The following is a 20,184-nucleotide window of genomic DNA, read 5'->3' as shown; positions in this document are numbered from 1 at the left end:
CAAACTTTTAGCATTAAAAAAAAACAAATGACTGGCGTTTTTCACAGCAACTAAACAATTTAGCGGTAAAGTCAAGTGAAAAACCCCAGAGCGAAACTGTGAGGGCTCCTCCGGCCCCCCCCAACATGGCGGCCCCCTCACTCTCTTCCCGCCAAAACCCGCGCGCGAGCCCCCGCCCCTTTGTCCCCTCCCCCGGCGCGGCCGGTGACGCGGCGCGAGCGCCCGCGCAGGCGCACTGAGCGCGAGGCCGCGGCGGCGTGAGGGGAGCGGAGAGCCCGGCGGGAAAAGGGGAAAAAACTGCCCGGGCCGAGGGAAAAACGGGAGCGATCTGCCGAGAGGTGAGGTGGGACACGGCGGGGGGCACCGCCGAGCTTCGGGAGGGGGACCGGGAGCTGTGGGGAGGGGGAGCGGTGAGGTTCGGGGAGGGCGGTTGGGAGGGGGGAAGGGAGTTCGGGGAGAGGCGACCGGAGGGGTTTGGGGAGGAGGGGGATTAGAGAGGTGTGAGGAGGAGAGGGGAGGTTTGAGGAGGGGGATCAGAAAGGTCTGCAGCGATGAGATGTGAGGAGGGGGATCAGAGAGGTTTGGGGAGGAGGACATTGAGGTCTGCAGCGATGAAATGTGAGGAGGGGGATCAGAGAGATTTGGAAAAGGGGACAGTGAGGTTTGAGGAGGGGGATCAGAGGTTTTGGGGAGGAGGAGAGGGAAGGTTTGGGGAGGAGGACATTGAGGTCTGCAGGGAAGAAATGTGAGGAGGGGGATCAGAGAGGTGTGGGAGGAGGACAATGCACAGATGAAATGTGAGGAGGGGAATCAGAGGGGTTTTGGAGGAGGACAATGCACAGATGAAATGTGAGGAGGGGAATCAGAGGGGTTTTGGAGGAGGACAATGCACAGATGAAATGTGAGGAGGGGAATCAGAGGGGTTTGGGAGGAGGACAATGCACAGATGAAATGTGAGGAGGGGAATCAGAGGGGTTTGGGGAGTGGAGGAGCAGAGGTTTGGGGCGGGGAAAGAAGGGAAGTGTGAGCAGCGGGAGGGTTTAAATTTGGAGAGGGGATCAGAGAACTTTGAGGATGAGGAGGATCATCGAAGAGGTTTGTGCTAAGGCAGGGGAGAGCTTTGGGGTGGGGGAAAGGTGAAGTTTGAGGAGGGGACAGGAGAAGTTCAGGGAAGGGGTTGGAGTCTGGGGGTGGTGTGAGGGCAGCCTGCCTGGTACAGGGTTATTTCCTTCATGTAAGTTGTTACTGGGCGTAGAGGAGGAAATAAAATCTGTGGGTTTCATATGACAGAAAATACTCTGTTAGCTACTGAAATAAGTGAGAATTTTCACTAAAAACATCAGTCTTGCCTGCAGGAGGCAGGAGCTTTCCCTCCTCCTTTTGAAGGACATTATTCAAAAATGAGGCAGAAGATGGACACTGTTCCTCAGTAACCTGCTGAAATCTTCCTGTTGATTAAAAATTCTCAGACTTTGCCTTTTCCCAGTGTTCTCACAGACAATGACACCGAACAGGAGTCCAGACACGTCCCTCATCGACCTGGCTGTGAAGATGAGGAAACAGGCTGAGACCAGGAAGGTGGTGCTGGCCTGGGGGCTCCTCAATATATCTGTAGCAGGCATGATCTACACTGAAATGTGAGTTAACTGTTCCACCTGATCCAAACCAGCAAAGATTCCACCGTCTGCAGCCCTGAATGTCCCCCGGGACGGAATTTCAGCTAAATTCTCCCTTCTTGTTTTGCTTTTCAGGACTGGGAAGCTCCTAAGCACATACTACAACATCACCTGCTTTCCCCTCTGGTACATTGGTGAGTCGTTGCAGCATTTAAATCAAATTTCAGGATTGATTTTTACTCATTTTTATTGCTGGGAGGTTGTTTGGAAGGTGGGGTTTTTTTTTCTGTTTGAGTTTTAAACCAAAACTTTGTTTTGTTTTCTGTGATCTCCCTTGAAACTGCTGGAGTTGCATTGTTTTCAGGGGCAGATAAGGAGTGTTAACAGCTTTTTCTCTATGGGAAATGGGCAGGGAGGACTTAATTAATGTGTGAAATCTTTCTTAATGTGTGCATTAAGGCTTTAGAGAGCTTTAGAATTATTTTCCCGCTGTGTTGTGCTCTGGGTGTGGGTGGAATTTTACAACAATTCAAGTTGGTTTCAGAGGAGACTCTAAGCTCTGTCAAACAGGATGGAAAGAAGCAAGAATCGTGAGATTTCTTATTTGGAAAATAACAATCCCATTTTGAAAATCAAAATTTTAAATGTATAAATTAATTTCAACAGTGAGGAAAATGATCTCCAATGGTTCTTGCCTAAGGAAGTGAAGAAATCTCGGCTACTTCCCCAAACTGGCAGCACTAACAATGACCTGCTTTAAACAGACACAGCCTGGTTTTGCCAATGATGTAATTTTTGCCCAAGCCATGACAGAAACTCGTGTGCTTCTTGCAGAATTCGCCCTGGCAGCCCTGTTCAGCCTCAATGCCCTGTTTGACTTCTGGAGGTACTTCACCTACACAGCAGCACCAGGCAGCTTGGGGACGAGTCCCAGCCAGCCCGTCGTGGGCTGGCTGCGCAGGGCAGGTGGGGGAGAAACCTCCTTTTGCTCCTTTCCATGGTTTATTGTGCTTTCTGCAGCCCTGGGCTCTCTATTCTGAATTCTCTCCTCTGACAAGGGCTGTGAGCTGAGCTGGGTGTTTGGGGTTGTCCTGTGCAGGGCCAGGAGCTGGGCTCCACGCTCTGCTTTGGTTTGTGCCATTTGAGGTGGAGCTATCACAGAATCACAGAATTGCTGGGTTGCAAGAGACCTTTGAGATCATCGAGTCCAACCCATGCTCTGACAGCTCAACCAGATCATGGCACCCAGTGCCACTCCAGTCTTCCCTTAAACACATCGAGGGCTGGTGACTCCACATTCCAGCCTGTATCTCCCTTGGCACAGCTTGACACTGTGTCCTCTTGTTCTGTCTGTTGTTGCCCGGAAAAAACTAATTGTGTTTTAGATAATTGAGAGGTTAATTAGCGTGGTACAGATGGGGGAGCTGATGGGATATTAGAGAATCCCCCAGCAGGTTGGGCTCACAGGTCTCAGTTTTATGGGAGTTCTGTAGGACCAGCTTTGAGCATGTCTAGGATTGCATTAATTGTATTTTTAATGAAGAAGGGTGGTGTGTGTGACTGCGGTGCTTCAGATTGCGTGAATTATATTTTTCATTAAGAAGGGTGGTTTGTGTGACTGCGGTGCCTCAGAGTGCATGAATTGCATTTCCAGTGAGGAAGGGCGGTGTGTGTGACTGCGGTGCTTCAGATTGCATGAATTGTATTTTTCATGAGGAAGGGCAGTGTGTGTGACTGCAGTGCCTCAGATTGCATGAATTGTATTTTTCATTAAGAAGGGCAGTGTGTGTGACTGCGGTGCCTCAGATTGCGTGAATTACATTTCCAGTGAGGAAGGGCGGTGTGTGTGACTGCGGTGCCTGAGAGTGCATGAATTGCATTTCCAGTGAGGAAGGGCAGTGTGTGTGACTGCGGTGCCTGAGAGTGCATGAATTGCATTTCCAGTGAGGAAGGGCGGTGAGTGTGACTGCAGTGCCTCAGATTGCATGAATTGCATTTCCAGTGAGGAAGGGCGGTGTGTGTGACTGCGGTTCTTCAGATTGCATGAATTGTATTTTTCATGAGGAAGGGCAGTGTGTGTGACTGCGGTGCCTCAGATTGTGTGAATTACGTTTCCAGTGAGGAAGGGCGGTGTGTGTGACTGCAGTGCCTCAGATTGCATGAATTGCGTTTCCAGTGAGGAAGGGCGGTGTGTGTGACTGCGGTGCTTCCCTCGCAGCCGTGCCGGTCGCTCCTCCCCGGGAGGCGGGCCCCAAGCGGGTGCTGTCGCTGCCGCCGTCGCCGCCCCTGCAGGGCCAGTGCGTGCTCAGCTACAGCCCCTCGCGCTCGCCCAGCGCCAGCCCCAAGTTCTCCGCGGGCTGCCTGAGCGGGTTCAGCCCCCAGCTGCAGCCCCTGCCCGGGGCCAGCCCCTCCCACAGCAGCCCGGGCGCCTTCTCACCCGGCGGCAGCTACACCAAGGTAAGCTACCCCGTCACCAGCGCCTCCCTGCGCCGCAGCCTCGGCCTGGGGAATGAAAATGAATTCGTTGTTTTTGTTGTTTTCTCCCGAGGTTTCCAGCTTCAGCCACTCTCCCAACGGATCTCCCTATTCCGTGAGTGTGGGGCCTGTGGACGGCGCTGGGATCAGGTCTCACTACCGGTTCTCTCCCATCCTGTACAACAATTCCACCTACAAAGATGACTGCATCACAGATGTCAAATCCCTGGACACCTTCCTGAGGAACGAGGAGGAGAAACAGCACCGAGTTCAGCTGGGTAAACTGGGGGGGTTTGCTGGGAGAAGCTTGGCAGGGAAGAGGTGTTGGTTTTATCCAGTGTTGGTTTTTGGGATGGGAGAAGCACCAGTGAAAAGGAACTGTTCAATTCTGGATCACCTGGGAGGCAGAGCCCCGTTGTTCCCCTTCAGGCAGTTTTCCTCCAGTTATTCCTTGGAGCAGGATCTCAGCATGGGAATGCTGCTGGGTTATCTCTGTAGCAGCTGGAGGCTGTAATGGACTGAGATAAGATCACCTTGATAAGAGGGGGATCTTGTCCAAGTGGTTTCAGATAAGGGGCCGAATCCAGGGCATTTTCTCCTGGGTCAGTGAAGATAAGGGGAGGACAATCAAGATAAGGGTAAATGCAGCGTTTTTGCAGAGTGACTTCAGTGCATTCACTCACACTGACCTGTTGTCCCCTGCTGTTTCTCCAGAATCACTTGGCAATAATTGAATTTAATTCCTTAATTAATTAATTAATTGACCTTTCCAGGGAGCTCAGATTCCAGCTCTCCCTCCAGCAGCCCAACGTTTTGGAATTACAGCCGTTCCATGGCAGACCATGCACAGATCCTGAGGAAGTTCCAGTATCAGCTGGCCTGCAGGTCCCAGGCTCCCTCTGCACACAAGGATGAAGCTGATCTCACCTCCAAACAGGCTGCAGAGGAGGTAAATTCCACAAAAATAAAAGAAGTAAAGAAGGAGAAATGGGATTTTAAAGGTTTGGATTTGAGCTGGGTCAGTGCTCCAGCATTCAGCCAGCTCCTGCCTTTTGCAAGCAGCAGGAATTGTCACAGACCCTAAAACCCCTGTGAGTTCTCCTGTGGATTTAATAAACCTTTCCATAGGTTTGGGCTCGGGTGACAATGAACCGGCAGCTCCTGGAGCACATGGATTCCTGGACAGCGAAATTCAGGAATGTGAGTGCCTCTCTGAGGGGTTCCAAGGGGGAAATTCTCCCTGTGCTGTGTGCCCGAGGTGGGGAGGCTTGGGCTGCTCTGTCACACTCAAACCCCTCACGTTCATCATCTCCTGCTGTCCCGAGCCAAACAGGAGAGGGGCTGCATCAGTCCCCTTTCCTCACTGTCCAGAAAAGCTCCACCTGACACAGATGGGTTTCCCAGCTCCTAAACATTGAATTTTCTGCCTTTGCAGAAGCTGTTAAGGGGTCACTTAAATTGACAATTAAATTATTTCTCTCTTTGATTTGCTTCAGTGTTTCTGTTGAAGTGCCTCGTGGTTGTGGTGGGGATGGTGGCAGGGTGTAAGCTGAGGGGTTTATTAAACATTGTCCCCTTTTCCCTCGCAGTGGATCAATGACACCATCCTGGTGCCCCTGGTGGAAGAGATGGAATCTGTGAGCACCCAGCTGAGGAGGATGGGCTGTCCAGAGCTGCAGATTGGAGGTAGGATCAGCAGCCTGGGAATTCCTTGGAATGGGTGGTGCATAAATTAGGTCTGGGAAATATTTTTGTTCCATTTCTGCTCTCTTTTGGTGCTTTGTTCCACCTCCAGCATTTCTTTAAGCTGGGAAGGTTTTCTGTAATACTTCTATAAATATCAATGCTTGGACATTTGGGTACAATTCTTAAATTCCTCTTATTTTTCTCCCATAAATTTAATTTTACACCTCAAATTATCAATAAAAATTGATCATTAAGCATGCAGAAAGCATTTCAAAGACAGATGTGCTGTAAATTCTCAGTGTCTCCCAAAAGTCTCACTGTCTCCACTGCTATGTGCTTTCCCAAGTTCTTCCTTCAGTTCACCCACCTCCTGAAAGAACTGGGGTTTTTAAAATTCTGTAATTTTTTTAAATTCTGATGAACTGGGGTTCTCTTTTCCATGTCAGGTTAGGATTCTGTAGCAGCTGCTTCTCCTGTTGTTTTAAATTAACTGATTTGATGCGCTGGCTTTGAATCAAGTGATTCTTTTTGGGTTGTTCTTGGAGTGTTTCCTCCAAAGCTACTGTTGCAAGTGCTTAAAGAACTGTCGGTGCTGCTTTTGTTTGTTTTCACTTTGTTTTCACTTTGTTTTCACTTTGTTTTCACTTTGTTTTCACTTTGTTTTCACTTTGTTTTCACTTTGTTTTCACTTTGTTTTCACTTTGTTTTCACTTTGTTTTCACTTTGTTTTCACTTTGTTTTCACTTTGTTTTCACTTTGTTTTCACTTTGTTTTCACTTTGTTTCTCTCCTGCTGCTCTTTAAGCTCCTGTTGCTTCCTTGTAGCTGATGTGGAGGGGATTTGTGCTACTTTGTTGTGCCTGGGCGGTGTTTGGGGTGTGCCCAGGCTGGGCAGGGAGCTGGCAGTGCCCCCTGAGGCTGAGTCTGTCTGTCTGTCTGTCTGTCTGTCCGTGTGTCTGTCAGAGGCCAGCATCAGCAGCCTGAAGCAGGCAGCCCTGGTGAAGGCTCCGCTCATCCCCACCCTCAACGCTCTGGTGCAGTACCTGGATCTGAGCCCAAACCAGGAGTACTTGGTGGAAAGGATCAGAGGTTTGTGCTGCTGCTGCTCTGATGGCCAAACATGGCCATGCTGCAGGGAATCCATTGGTTCTGTACCCCAGAGTGTCCCTGCATCCCTGAGTGTCCAGGGACAGTGGGAGGTGGCACTGCCATGGCACGGCTGGCACTCCCTGATCCTTCAGTGTCCCTCCCATCCAAACCAGTCCATGATTTCCTCCTGCCTGCTCAGGGTGAAGCTGAATCTCTTCCATATCCACAAACACAAACCATCACTTCAGTATCCACAAACAAAAATCATCACTTCAGTATCCACAGACAAAAACCATCACTTCAGTATCCACAGACAAAAATCATCACTTCAGTATCCACAGACAAAAACCATCACTTCAGTATCCACAGACAAAAACCATCACTTCAGTATCCACAGACAAAAACCATCACTTCAGTATCCACAGACAAAAACCATCACTTCAGTATCCACGGACAAAAACCATCACTTCAGTATCCACAGACAAAAACCATCACTTCAGTATCCACAGACAAAAACCATCACTTCAGTATCCACAGACAAAAACCATCACTTCAGTATCCACAAACAAAAATCCTCCTGTAGCTTCACCCCTTGGATCAATATCTTCCCTCCCAATTTGAATTGTTCCCATTTCAGCAGACCCCCCTTTGTTTAGAGGCACTTGCAGCCCCCAGGAAGGGCACACTGCTGTAATTGCAGTGGAGTAACTGTTGTGATTCCAGTGAAATGAAAAGTGCTGTAATTGCAGTGGAGTAACTGTTGCTATTCCAGTGAAATGCAAACTGCTGTAACTGCAATGAAGTGCCAATGCTGTAATTGCAGAGCTCTCCCAGGGAGGGTGCATGAGCTCCTTCCGCTGGAACGGAGGCGGGGATTTCAAGGGCCGCAAATGGGACACGGACCTTCCCACCGACTCAGCGGTGAGCTCCAGCACGCCCGGATCCCAGGGGTGTTTGCATTTTGGGGAGGGTTTGGAGGGAGCAGCCAGGAAGCCTTTGAGCAGCGTGGGGAAATCTGAAAATGGGGCTTTGCTGCTGGATGGTGAAAGAGATTCCATTGCTGGAAGTGGAAAATCAGCCTTGAAATAGGATTTGATTTTCTGGTTGGAATGGTTAAATATTTGGAATTTTCCAGCTGTGGAGCAGCTCTGAGTGTTCTGATAAAAAGGAGCAGCTCAAAAGTGCAAGTGAAGTTTTGACATTAATTTAAGGCTATTAGGAAAAAAAAAAAAAAGACAATTTCACATTGTATCACCCACATTTTTCTTAATTGTGGGCGATACAATGCTGTGAGCTCCAAGGTGCATCTCACAGATTTTTTAAGATTTGTGGCTTTTTCTTTAGCAAATGTTCTTCTTCCTGTCAAACAGCTCCTGTTGGGTATAAGGAGCACAGAGAGCACCAGATCACAGATAATTTGCTGGTGTTACCCACGTAAAATATTGAGAACTCTCCAGGAAGGGTTGGGACAACCCTCAGGCTGCCCCTGGTTTTCTGGATGCTCATGCCAGGGCTTTGTTTCACAGTTCTGGCATTGCTGAGACTGTGGCCAGCCCAGAGTTTGCAGTGGTTTCCATGAGGGAAAGGGGGAGGCTCCTTGCTGGCTTTGGGGTGGGCAGAGCTGCTGTTGGAGCTCCTCTGCTGTCTCAGCCAGTCTGAAATTGGTGATTCAGGCTGAAGCTGCTCCTAAGCCTGGGGCTAAGGCAGCATTGTAACCCTGGGTTAGCAAAGACTGGGATTAACCCCTGGGGCCACGGGGAGAAGCTCTGCTGGGTTTTGGGGCCGTGGCACTGAGGTTTGGCCGTGTTTGCCCAGATCCTGATGCACGTGTTCTGCACCTACCTGGACTCCAGGCTGCCCCCTCACCCCAAGTACCCCGATGGCAAAACCTTCACTTCCCAGCACTTCATCCAGACTCCAGACAAGCCAGGTATGGGCTGCCCTGCAGCTGCTCTGTTCCTCTGGGGTCACAGCAGCACCTCTAAATATGTTTTTTTTTTTGTTGTTTTTTTGGTTTTTTTTAATTAATTTTGAATTCAGACACTTCAAACGAAAACGTGTTCTGCATCTACCAGAGCAGCATCAACCCTCCCCACTACGAGCTGATCTACGAGTGCCACGTCTACAGCCTGCCCAAGGTACAGGGCCTGGTGCTCCTGCTGCTCTCAGGGATCACTCCCAGGGCTGATTTGGGCTCTCTTTTTAAATCCTGGACACATTCCTGTCCATTGACACAGGGACTGCTCCAGCTTGGTCTTTGCCCAGCACGTGGTGCTTCCTCTGCTGAATTCTGCCTCTGCTGTCTGTTTAGGAGACAGGATCTTCCTCTTATGAATTCTCTGCCAGTTTATTGTAAAACCCCAAATCACAATCCCTGGTGTCACTGATGTCACCCCTTGAGGCCAGTGCAAGTTCCAAGGGGAAGTTCCAGCCTAGGAAAACTCTGAAATTTTGAATTGTTTTGATTTCTAAATCCTTGTGTCTCTGTGGCTCCAGGGCAGGAACAACATGTTCCACACCTTGCTGATGTTCCTGTACATCATAAAGACAAAGGAATCTGGGATGCTGGGGTAGGTATCCCATGGAACAAGATGGGAATGGTGGGGTGATAATTAACGGTGCTAAAATCGAATTAACTGCAGCTTTTAATTAGAAATGACTAATTGTGATCCCTTTGGCTTTGCAGGCGTGTCAATCTGGGATTGTCAGGAGTCAATGTCCTGTGGATCTTTGGGGAATAATGGGAGCCAGCCCTGGAGGGATCAGCTGGGACTGAATGGTGGATTTGCTGCAAAGCAGGACAATTAAAGCTCAGCTGTGTGGGCAGGGAGGAAGTGCCTGTGATTCCTCTGTGGATTTTGTCAGGGCATTACAAAGAGAATTTCACTGGGCAGGAGTTCTCCTTCCTGCTCCTCACCCCAGCCAGTCCTGTTTAAACTGAGCTTTGCTGGTCTCAGACTAAACCAAACCAAACCAAACCTTTGAAGGTGCAGCTGGAACAGCCCCCCCAAGGCTGTGCACAGCTGTGAGCACTTGGAGGGATAAAACAACTTGGACAACTTCAGCATCCAAGAAATCCCCAGTCTGGAAGCTCAGACTCAGTTTTGCTTCATTTTATTCTGCATGATAAAAACCAATTCATTTTATCCCTGATTATTGGTGGAATTGTGATTTCTGACCCCTCAAGATGTTCCTGCAGCTGAAGAGGAAAGACAAAACCATGTTTGTCTTGCTGAGTTCAGCAAATAAGAATTTTACTTCTGTTTTTAATTTTTGTTTTCATTGTTTTGTACAAAACCAGCGTGGCCTCCCCTCTTCAGAGGCCTTGAGAGCTCTGAACTCCCCAGGTGCCTTCACTGCCACCAACTCTCACCCAGCTTTTGCTCTTGGATTTCATTTTCCTTCAGCTTTTTTCACTGATCACCACCTGATTTGGGAGCTTTATGCACCTAGGTGGGACACCAGGCCCTACACACCCACAGGTTTTTGGGAATGTCCCTTTTTTGGTAAAAACACTTGGATTTGCTTCAAAGAAAGGATCAATCAATATTTGTCAAATGTCTCCAAGGGGCAGGAGGAGGATTTGTTGTAAATTCTGGTCAATGAGTATTTTAGAGGTGTATATAGGACCATGAACACATGGAATCATTGTACTGTATTTTTTACTGAGGGGAGGGAAAGAGGAATTTTTGGAACTTTGCTTTTGGGGACTCTGTCTCTCCTTCCTGAGGGACCTGGGTTTTTCCAAGAACTGGTAACAAAATGGCTCATTTGGTTCTTGTATTAAATGAGTTTGGTTTATCCAACACTTTTTGGGGTTTTTCTTGTGCTCAGCATGACCACATCCATCCGTGTACCACAGAGGAATGCTCAAGAACCAGATTTAGCTGGGTTTCACCCCAAAATTCCCCTCCTCAAGGGCAACAGAGCCCCATGAGGTTCATTAGTCCCACATTCTAAAAACTTGAAGTGCAGAAATTCCTTCTTTCACCAAAAAGTGGGGATCCATCCCATATGGCACCCTTGGGTGCCTGGGCTCTGCAGCCCCAGGACCCTGCACGGTTTTGGGGTGCCCAGAACCCCACATCCCTCTGTGCTCCCGAGATCCTGCACAGCCCCCACATGGATCCTTTTGCACCCCAAAGGATCAGAGCCCAATCCCCTGCACCCCAAAGGATCAGAGCCCAATCCCCCTGCACCCCAAAGGATCACAGAGCCCATCCCCCTGCACCCCAAAGGATCACCCAGCCCAATCCCCCTGCACCCCAAAGGGTCAGAGCCCAATCCCCCTGCACCCCAAAGGATCAGAGCCCAGTGCCCCTGCACCCCAAAGGATCAGAGCCCAATCCCCCTGCACCCCAAAGGATCAGAGCCCATCCCCCTGCACCCCAAAGGATCACAGAGCCCATCCCTCTGCACCCCAAAGGATCAGAGCCCAATCCCCCTGCACCCCAAAGAATCACAGAGCCCAATCCCCCTGTACCCCAAAGGATCAGAGCCCAATCCCCCTGCACCCCAAAGGATCACAGAGCCCAATCCCCCTGCACCCCAAAGGATCACCCAGCCCAATCCCCCTGCACCCCAAAGGATCACAGAGCCCAATCCCCCTGTACCCCAAAGGATCAGAGCCCATCCCCCTGCACCCCAAAGGATCAGAGCCCATCCCTCTGCACCCCAAAGGATCAGAGCCCATCCCCCTGCACCCCAAAGGATCACAGAGCCCATCCCCCTGCACCCCAAAGGATCAGAGCCCAATCCCTCTGCACCCCAATACTCTGTGCTTCACACCCTTCAGCCCCTGTGCACCCCACTGTGTCACACTCCCCAATACATCAAACCCTCAGTCCTTCTGTACCCCAATACATTGTGCACCCCAATACATCACACCCCTCAGTCCCTGTGCACCCCAATAGATCACACATCCCAGTCTTTGTGCACCCCAATACCCGGCACACTCTGCTCCCTGTACACCCCAATACATCACAAACCCCACTCTCTGTGCACCCCACACCCCAGTCAGGCCCTGTGCCCCCCAATTCCCATCCACCCGGCTCCCTGTGCACCCCAGCACATCACACACCCCAAGAGATCACACCCCTCAGTCCACGTGCACCCCAATACATCACAAACCCCACTCTGTGCACCCCAATATATCCCACACCCCAGTCAGGCCCTGTACCCCCTATTACCCACCCACCCTGCTCCTGTGCACCCCAGCACATCACACACCCCAAAGCACTCTGCACCCCAGTACAGACCCCAAATTCCTGTGTACCCCAGTCCTGGTGCCCCCTGACACCCTGTGCACCCCAAATTCATTGTTCACCCCATTCCTGCTCACATTCTGCACCACAGCCCCTGCTCCCTGTGCACTCCCTTATTGTGCACCCCAACAATGCACAGCCCCTGCTAGCTGTGTACCCCAACACTGCACAGCCCCTGCTCCCCATGTACCCCCTCCCTGTGTACCCCAACACTGCACACCCCCTGCTACCTGTGTACCCCAACACTGCACAGCTCCTGCTCCCCGTGTACCCCAACACTGCACAGCCCCTGCTCCCCGTGCACCCCAATACATCACAGCCCCCTGTTCCTGCAGGCCCTGACTCTGCACCCCACATCCCCGTGCACCCCAACACTGCACACCCCAGATCTCGTTCATTCTGATCCCTGGGCACGCCCCACACACTGTGCACCCCAATTCCCGGGCACCCCGATATACCACGCACCCCATATCACTGTGCCCCCTGGTTACCCTGCACCCCAATATCTGCGTCCTCTCACCTGTGTACCCCCATATACCGCGCACCCCGCTCTCCCTGCACCCCAAAACGCCACGCACCTCGCTCTCTCTGCACCCCCTTACAGCGTGCACCCTGCTCTTTCTGCACCCCGTTATTCCACGGACTCTGCTCTCTCTGCCCCCCAAAACACCGCGCATCCCGCTCTCTCTGCACCCCAAATTATGGCACACCCGCTCTCTCTGCACCCCAAAACACCCCGCACCCCGCTCTCCCTGCACCCCAAAATACGGCGCACTCGCTCTCTCTGCACCCCGTTACAGCGCGCACCCCGCTCTTTCTGCACCCCAAAACACCGCGCACCCCGCTCTCTCTGCACCCCGCTCTCTCTGCCCCCCGTTATTCCCCGCACCGCGGTCCCCGCGCATCTCGATCCCTGCGCACCCCGTTCCCCCCCAGCGTCCGCGTCCCCTCCCCTGCGCGCCCCAAAGCGCCGGCCCGCCCCGCTCCCCGCGTTCCCCATCCCGGCCCCGCTCCCCGCGTTCCCCATCCCGGCCCCGCTCCCCGCGTTCCCCATCCCGGCCCGCCCCGCTCCCCGCGTTCCCCATCCCCGCCCCGCTCCCCGCGTTCCCCATCCCCGCCCCGTTACCGGCGCATCCCCCGCAGCGGGGGCGGCTCCCGGGGGCGCGCATGTCCGGCCCCGCCCGTTAAATTCCGGCGGGCCGGGCCGGGCCGGGAGCGCCCCCGCTGCACCTGCTGCTCCCGCCATGGCCACCGACAGCGAGCCCGGCCGCCGCCACCGCCGCTGCTGCGCGCAGGACACGCCCGGTGAGCTGAGCTGAGCTGAGCTGAGCGGGGCGGGCACCGGAGGGGGCTCCCCCATCCCCGGGCTCCCCCATCCCCGGGCTCCCCCATCCCCGGGCACCACCGGGGCTCCCCCATCCCTGGTCCTCACCGGGTCCCGCCCCTCCCGACCCACTCACCGGGCACCGAGCGGGATTCCCCGCCCTGTACCGTGCACTGGTGGGGTCCCCCCTCCCGAGCATCCCTGGGTACCGCTCTGTGTCCCCCGGCGGGGTTGGGGACCAAGGTGACACCCCAGCCCAGCGGCTCTCGGCTGTCCCGCCGTGCGGAGCCCGGGCCCGGGGCGGGGATGTGGCCCAGGGTGACTCCGGCAGCTCCCGCAGATGCTCCCAAGGTCCCGGATTGCCGCGGTGACAGCGACGGTCCCCGCCGGGGCTCCCTCTGCGAGCGGCACTGCGCTGCCATCAACAACGCGCAGGGCGACCTGGGGGAGCTAGGCTGCCACCTGCACCGGCCCCGCGGCCCCCCAGGTAGGCTGGGCTGGGCTGGGCTGGGGTGGGGCCCTGGGGGTCCCACAGCCGCTGTGACTCCCCCGTGTGTCACCCACAGCCACGTCCACCCCGTCCTGCTGCCAGCAGCACTCGGAGGAGGTGTGCGAGAGCTGCCTGGTGAAAACCACCCTGACGGCCGAGAACGCTGTGGAGGCCAACAAGCTCTCCAACAACTACAAGGTGGGTGGGGGCACCCATGGGTGCTCCTGGAGGGCTGTGATGGGGTTTAACTTTCTTCCTCTTCACTCATCCCACAAAAACCCCCTCTTCTCTCTGCAGTTTGGCTTCAAGAAATGGAAGAGCCACGTGACGGCACGGCCCTGGGAGGACCGGTCAGAGATTGTCAAGGAGCTCTACTCTGACCTCAACATCGTCAGAGGCCCTGCAGGTGGGTGGCCCTGGGGACAACCCAGGGTGGGTTTGGGCAGCTGCAGGTGACAATGGTCCCACCTGGTGCCTTCCCTCCGGCAGGGTCCACGCTGACGTGTGGGAATGTCCTTTACCTGCTGCTCTTTGGCTGGTGGCTCTCGCTCCTCTACGTCCTCGTGGCTACCATGATGTTCATCACTGTCATGGGGGCTCCTTATGGTGAGTTCCAAATTTGGGACCCCCATGTGAGGGCTGGATGAGCTCAGAACTGCACCCATGGGTGGTGGGGTCTCCTGGGTCCCTTCTCCACGGAATGTCCCTGTAGGTGCAAGGGACGCTGACGGTTGTGTCCCCGCAGGGAGGCTCTGCTGGGACCTGGCCGGGTATTTCCTCTGGCCCTTTGGCAAAGTGATCCAGAAGGTGGAGGTGAGGGTGCCTTGGAACCCTGGGGGGTGTTGGGGTGCCCCGTGCACAGCCTGACATCCCCCTCTCCCCAGGTGCCCAAATCCCAGCAGGCGTGCGAGGCCGGCGTGGGGGAGAGCTCAGCCCTGCTCGGGGGTCCCACGGCGCCGCGCTGGAGCCCACGGTGCCGGCTGGGCACCGAATCCTGGGTGAGCCCCGTGCTGCTGCCCCAGTGCCGTTCCCCTGCAGCCCCCAGTGTGCTGGGCAAGGTGCCCACGGGCCCTTCCCTCCCTGGGCAGCGGTTTGGGGGTCAGGCCCTGAAGGTGCCCTCCTGTTCACAGCACCGTGCCAGCGCTGCGCTGTGGCTGTGCCTGGGGTACCCGCTGCTGGCCCTGGCCCACGGGCTCGTGTGTGTCACCGCCTGGCTCCTCATCGTCCTCATCCCCGTGGCCAAGCTGAGCGCCCGTGCCGCCTCCCGCGTGCTGCCGCTGCCCCCGGAGCGCGTGCTCATCCGGGGCCTGAGGATGGTGAGTGGCTCTGGGCAGGGCCCACACCCCACTCTGAGGGGGATTTTGGGCGGGGGGTGACCCTCCTGTCCCTCTGCAGACAGAGGTGCCTCTGGAGGGAGAGGTCATTCTCTGCTGTTACCGCGCTGCCAACCCCTACTACTACAAATACGCCGTGGATGGCATCAACGTCTTTGCTGTCAGTATCCTTCTGGGAGCCGCAGGGGACGGGTGGGGGTGACCCCAAATCCTCCCCTCTGCCGTGTCCTTGACTGGCCGTCCCAGACCTGCTGCCCCTGGTGCTGGTGACGCTGGTGCTGGGCTACGTGGACAGCCCCAACCACCTGACGGGCTCCGCCGTGAAGTTCACCCTGGCCCTGCTCTCCATCATGCCCCTCTCCTACTACATCGGCATGGCCATCGCCAGGTGGGCGGTGACACGGGACGCTTGGTGGCCAAGTGGGGACGCTCCGGCCCTGCCGTGACACCCTTTTGCTCCTCTGCAGCATCTCGGCCCAGAGCAACTTCGCGGTGGGGGCGGTGGTGAACGCCACGTTCGGCTCCATCACCGAGCTCACCTTCTACATCACCGCCCTCATCAAGGGCTCGCGCGAGGGCAACCGCTGCTACGCCGAGGTGGTCAAGTCAGCGCTGACAGGGACCCTGGTGGGCTGTGTCCTCTTTGTGCCGGTGAGACGGGTGGCACTCGCGGCTGGCAGGGTGCTGTGAGCAGAGCGCTGACGGGGGTTTGTGGGGGTGTTTCTGTCCCCAAGGGTCTGTGCATGGTGATCGGGGGCATCCGGCACCAGGAGCAGCGGTTCAACAGCCGCTCTGCGGGCGTCAGCTCGGCCCTGCTCTTCCTCTCCGTGGGAGGTGAGTTGGGGACAGGGCTGTCCCACCAGGGTGGGTCCCTGCTCCGTGTGCTGTCCCTGCTCCGTGTGCTGTCCCTGCTCCGTGTGCTGTCCCTGCAGGTGTCTTTGCCCCAACGCTCTTCTCCAAGGTCTATGGGAAGCTGGTCTGTGGCGAGTGCCACAACGTCACCCAGAACCCGCTGGGCCACTACCTCTGCCACAACTGTCACTTTGACCTGGTGAGTGGGGACCCAGACCCCCAACAGGGGGATTTGGGGTCAGGGATGCTCTGAGCCCCCCTGGCTCTCGTGCTGGGTGGTGGCAGCGGGGCTGTCCCTTGTCCCCTGTATCCCTGTTGACAAGTGCTCTCTCTGCAGATGGACAACAACGGCACCCTCTACTACAGCCACGTCCAGTGAGTGTCCATGCAGTGGGGACAGGGCTGTCCCCACACTGGGGTGGCACCTCCTGGGTTTGGTCACGTTCCTGCATCCATCCCAGGGCCCCTCTCCACCCCAATGATCCTGTGCCCCTTTTCCTCATCCCCAGGGCAAGTCCCCTGGGTGTCCATGCCGGACCCTGGTGGCACTGACAGTGTCCCCTGTGTCCCACAGACCCCTGGTGTACACGGTGTCCATCCTGCTCCCTGCTGCCTACCTCGTCGGGCTCTTCTTCACCCTCAAAACCCACACGCACATCTACGACATCCACATCAGCGACTGCCACAGTGAGTGTCCCCAGATGTCCTGGCTGCAGGGCTGGCTCCTGCCACTGCTCTGGAGTGTCCCCAGATGTCCTGGCTGCAGGGCTGGCTCCTGTCACTGCTCTGGAGTGTCCCCAGATGTCCTGGCTGCAGGGCTGGCTCCTGTCACTGCTCTGGAGTGTCCCCAGATGTCCTGGCTGCAGGGCTGGCTCCTGCCACTGCTCTGGAGTGTCCCCAGATGTCCTGGCTGCAGGGCTGGCTCCTGCCACTGCTCTGGAGTGTCCCCAGACATCCTGGCTGCAGGGCTGGCTCCTGTCACTGCTCTGGAGTGTCCCACACGTCTCTGCTCTCTCCCCAGTGCCTGGCCACCACCACAGTGCCGTGGTGCACTGGTCCCGCTGGCGGGCCCTGGTCATCCTCCTGCTCTCCACCCTCTGCATGTCGGCCTGTGCTGACCTGGCCACGGAGCACATCAGCCCCATCCTCACCAACTCCACCATCTCACAGGTGAGCTGCCTCTGGCTGCCCTGAGGACCACGATGTGCCCTCCAGGGATGGGGACCTGCCCTGGCTGCAGCTGGAACCCCAAAAGAGTGGGGGAAAGGTGCTGAGATGCTCTGCAGTTGGCCAGGGCCCGGATGTGGTCAGGCTGATGTCACCTCTTCCCTGCAGTACTTCATCGGTGTCACCGTGCTGGCAATGGTGCCTGAGCTGCCAGAGATTGTCAATGGCATCCAGTTTGCCCTGCAGAATAATCTGAGCTTGAGGTGAGATGGCTCCAAGGGGGAGGTTTGGGGTGGTTCCTGTGCCCCGTCCCAGGCCCACTGCCTTGGTGCCATGATGGGCTGCCCAGGCACTGGTGGGTCAGAGTCTGTGCCAGCTTGTCCTCGAGGAGCCGAGTCACCCAAAAAACGGTGTCAGAACTGGGCAGGGCTCTGTGCTTTGGGATTTTCTCACCCAGACACAGCCCCTAAGTTGTCCTTCCTCCCCAGCATCGAGATTGGGAACTGCATTGCGGTGCAGGTCTGCATGCTCCAGATCCCCATCCTGGTGCTCTTCACCATCTTCTACGTGAGTAGCCCCAGGCCAGCCCCGGGGGACTGTCCCATGGTGTGTGAGGGACATGGAGAGGACACAGCTGCCCTGGCCACTGTCCCCTCTGCTCAGTGCAGGGAAAGTGGGCTCAGGTGTCTCCTGGCGCTGTCCCCACCCTGGGGACGTGGGGCAGAGGGGGATTAGGGGGTGACACACACGTCCCCAGACAGAGTCAGCGTGGGGTTGTCCTGGTTGGCCATGAACCCCAAATCCTCTTCCTCGCAGCCGACCAACTTCACGCTCGTCTTCAGCGACCTCCACGTCTATGCCAGCATGTTCAGCGTGGTGCTCATGAACTACATCTTCATGGATGGCAAATGTGACTATTTCCAAGGTGAGCACCTCCCAGAGGGCTGCTGTGGGGCTTGGAGCACCCCTGCATTCCCTGGGATGTGGCATGGGGGGCTCCTGCCTCCATCTGCTTTTTGGAGCTCTTGGTGTGTGGTGACCTGAGCAATCCTGGAGCTGTTCCCCTGCAGCAGCTCCAAGGGGATCACTCCCATTTCCCCCTTTAAAAGCTTTCAAACTCCCTTTTAATGGACATTTTGTAGAGAACCATGGATTAGCCTCTACAGGAGGCTACTCCAGACCACACCAGGTCTAAACCCACATCCCTCCTTGCTCCAGGGAGTAACTCCCTCCACCCCTCTCTCTGCCCCAGGCACGGTGCTGGTGATGGTTTACTTCATCCTGCTGGCCGTGTATTTCTTCGCCCCGTCGCCCAGCGGCTGCTGAGGTTTGGATTCTCTGTCTCCAGCCCCTCGTTGGGATCTGCACCCATCAGGACTTTTGCAGTGTCTCAGGGACCTGGCCGGGCTGGCTCCGGTCTGGAAGCGCCGTTCCCGGAGCTCCTGCTGCTGCTGGGCTCCCCGCGGGCCCTCGGGGATGGAAGGGTGGTGGCAATGGATGGCTCCCAAATGAGGAGCCTCAAAGGCAGAGCACGTCACACGGGCAGCTCCAGCCCACGCTGGAGTGGCTGCAAGGAGAACTGTCCTTAGAGGAGGGTCTGGAGGGGATTTCTGCGTGTCCCCTCCCTGGGGATGTGCTGCACTTGGGAGGAGGTGCCTGACAAGTCCCTCATCCTCCCGGGCCTGGCAGGGCCTGGGAATCGCACACGGGATGTTTGATGGCACCAGAAAAGCACCCAAAGGGATTTTCAGCTGTTTTGTCATTAAAGCACTTTTGTACAAATCAGAAACAAGTTTGTTTCTCCTTAAATGAGCCTCAGGCACCAGCGTGGGCCCCTGTGTGGCCACCATTCCCTGTCCTCTGTCACCTCAGCCCCAGCAGGGTGGCTGTGGGCTCCAGCTTTCTCCACGACCCTCCCAGAGCTCCAGCTCATCTCTAGCCTGCTCTTCTCTGACTGTCTTTGGTCCTCCTGGCTTTGAAGGCTGTCCCACACTCCTGAGAAGGTTCAGGGATGCTCCTGGTGTTGTCCATAGGGTGTGACAGGCTGGGGACATCTCACTCCATGCAGGGAAAATGCTGGTGGATGAAGTGAGAGGACAAAGTTGGGGCTTGGATATATTTATTATCTTTAAAACAAAAACAATCCCAAAGCAAAACACTGACGGATCCATGAACACAGGCAGGAGGCTCTGGTGCCTCTTCCCTCTCCTGTTCCTTCAGCATGATAACCAGGGAGTGCTGTCACAGCAGTGCTGGGCTCTGACAGGATGGACAGACAGCCCTGAGTGAGGCAGGAGCAGCCTGGGAAGGCAGCAGCTCGTTAGTGATTAATGAAGCTGCTTTATTAAGCCTTTTGTTTTCCTAGGGAGGCAGCAGCAGGGCCAGTCCTGCTGTCCTCAGCCTGGGACATCTGGGAGCACTGCCAGGTGAGTGGCAGGACAGGGAAAAGGGATGGGAGGGCAGGAGCTGTAGGAGAACCTGCTCAGGAATTCTGTTCTGAGCTGGCTTTCCCTGTCCCTTGCAGCACTGTGGCTGCTCCTACCCCTCTCCTTCAGTTGCTGTAGGTGCTGGATCCTCTCCCTCTCCTCAGGGAATTTTAATTAAAGCTTTTCCCCACAGGCAGAGCCCAGCAGCAATTAAAGCCCCCTGAGCAGGAGCTGTGAGCTCAGTGCTTAAACCAGGTTGTTTTTTCAGGAGGAGCAGCCTCCAAAGGTCTGGTGTCCCTCCTGCAGCAGCCAGGGGAGGTTATGGAATGGGACAGACCCCTGGAATCCATCCGTGGGTGTTGCTTGTACAGATTTATCAGCAAAAGGGAACTCCTTGCAGCTTTGTGGTTTTCTTGGTGATGCTTTCCCAGCTGCTGGGTTGCAGGGATCCACAGGGACCAA

General features: G+C 55.4%; 2 protein-coding genes across 4 annotated transcripts; both read left to right on the top strand.

Annotated features, from left to right (window-relative positions):
- Positions 1-228: 228 nt before the first annotated feature.
- Positions 229-10,673, top strand: TMEM209 (transmembrane protein 209). Of its 2 annotated transcripts, XM_063153621.1 has the most exons (15): positions 229-338; positions 1,498-1,637; positions 1,752-1,810; positions 2,451-2,582; positions 3,835-4,073; positions 4,165-4,369; positions 4,865-5,040; positions 5,220-5,291; positions 5,681-5,777; positions 6,740-6,865; positions 7,689-7,786; positions 8,681-8,795; positions 8,906-9,003; positions 9,362-9,435; positions 9,552-10,673. In XM_063153621.1, exons 2-15 carry the CDS (start codon positions 1,501-1,503, stop codon positions 9,604-9,606), a joined length of 1,683 nt encoding a protein of 560 aa, XP_063009691.1. In that variant the 5' UTR covers positions 229-338; positions 1,498-1,500; the 3' UTR covers positions 9,607-10,673. The 2 variants fall into 2 exon arrangements, with proteins under 2 accessions (XP_063009691.1, XP_063009692.1); XM_063153622.1 differs by lacking the exon at positions 6,740-6,865.
- Positions 10,674-13,332: 2,659 nt separating this feature from the next.
- Positions 13,333-18,860, top strand: LOC134416978 (uncharacterized). Of its 2 annotated transcripts, none has more exons than XM_063153620.1 (20): positions 13,333-13,434; positions 13,794-13,940; positions 14,020-14,141; positions 14,241-14,349; positions 14,433-14,549; positions 14,689-14,756; positions 14,828-14,941; positions 15,074-15,259; positions 15,339-15,441; positions 15,524-15,665; positions 15,745-15,928; positions 16,012-16,111; positions 16,210-16,328; positions 16,467-16,504; positions 16,704-16,816; positions 17,151-17,299; positions 17,465-17,559; positions 17,785-17,863; positions 18,113-18,221; positions 18,549-18,860. In XM_063153620.1, exons 1-20 carry the CDS (start codon positions 13,374-13,376, stop codon positions 18,620-18,622), a joined length of 2,229 nt encoding a protein of 742 aa, XP_063009690.1. In that variant the 5' UTR covers positions 13,333-13,373; the 3' UTR covers positions 18,623-18,860. The 2 variants fall into 2 exon arrangements, with proteins under 2 accessions (XP_063009690.1, XP_063009689.1); XM_063153619.1 differs by having other exon boundaries at positions 13,351-13,434; positions 15,745-15,922.
- Positions 18,861-20,184: the final 1,324 nt, after the last annotated feature.

The sequence above is a fragment of the Melospiza melodia genome, chromosome 4 (genome assembly GCF_035770615.1).
Source record: "Melospiza melodia melodia isolate bMelMel2 chromosome 4, bMelMel2.pri, whole genome shotgun sequence".
Lineage (NCBI taxonomy): Eukaryota > Metazoa > Chordata > Aves > Passeriformes > Passerellidae > Melospiza > Melospiza melodia.
The sequence above is the reverse complement of the archived record's forward strand: the minus strand, read 5'-3'. Positions and strand labels throughout refer to the sequence as shown.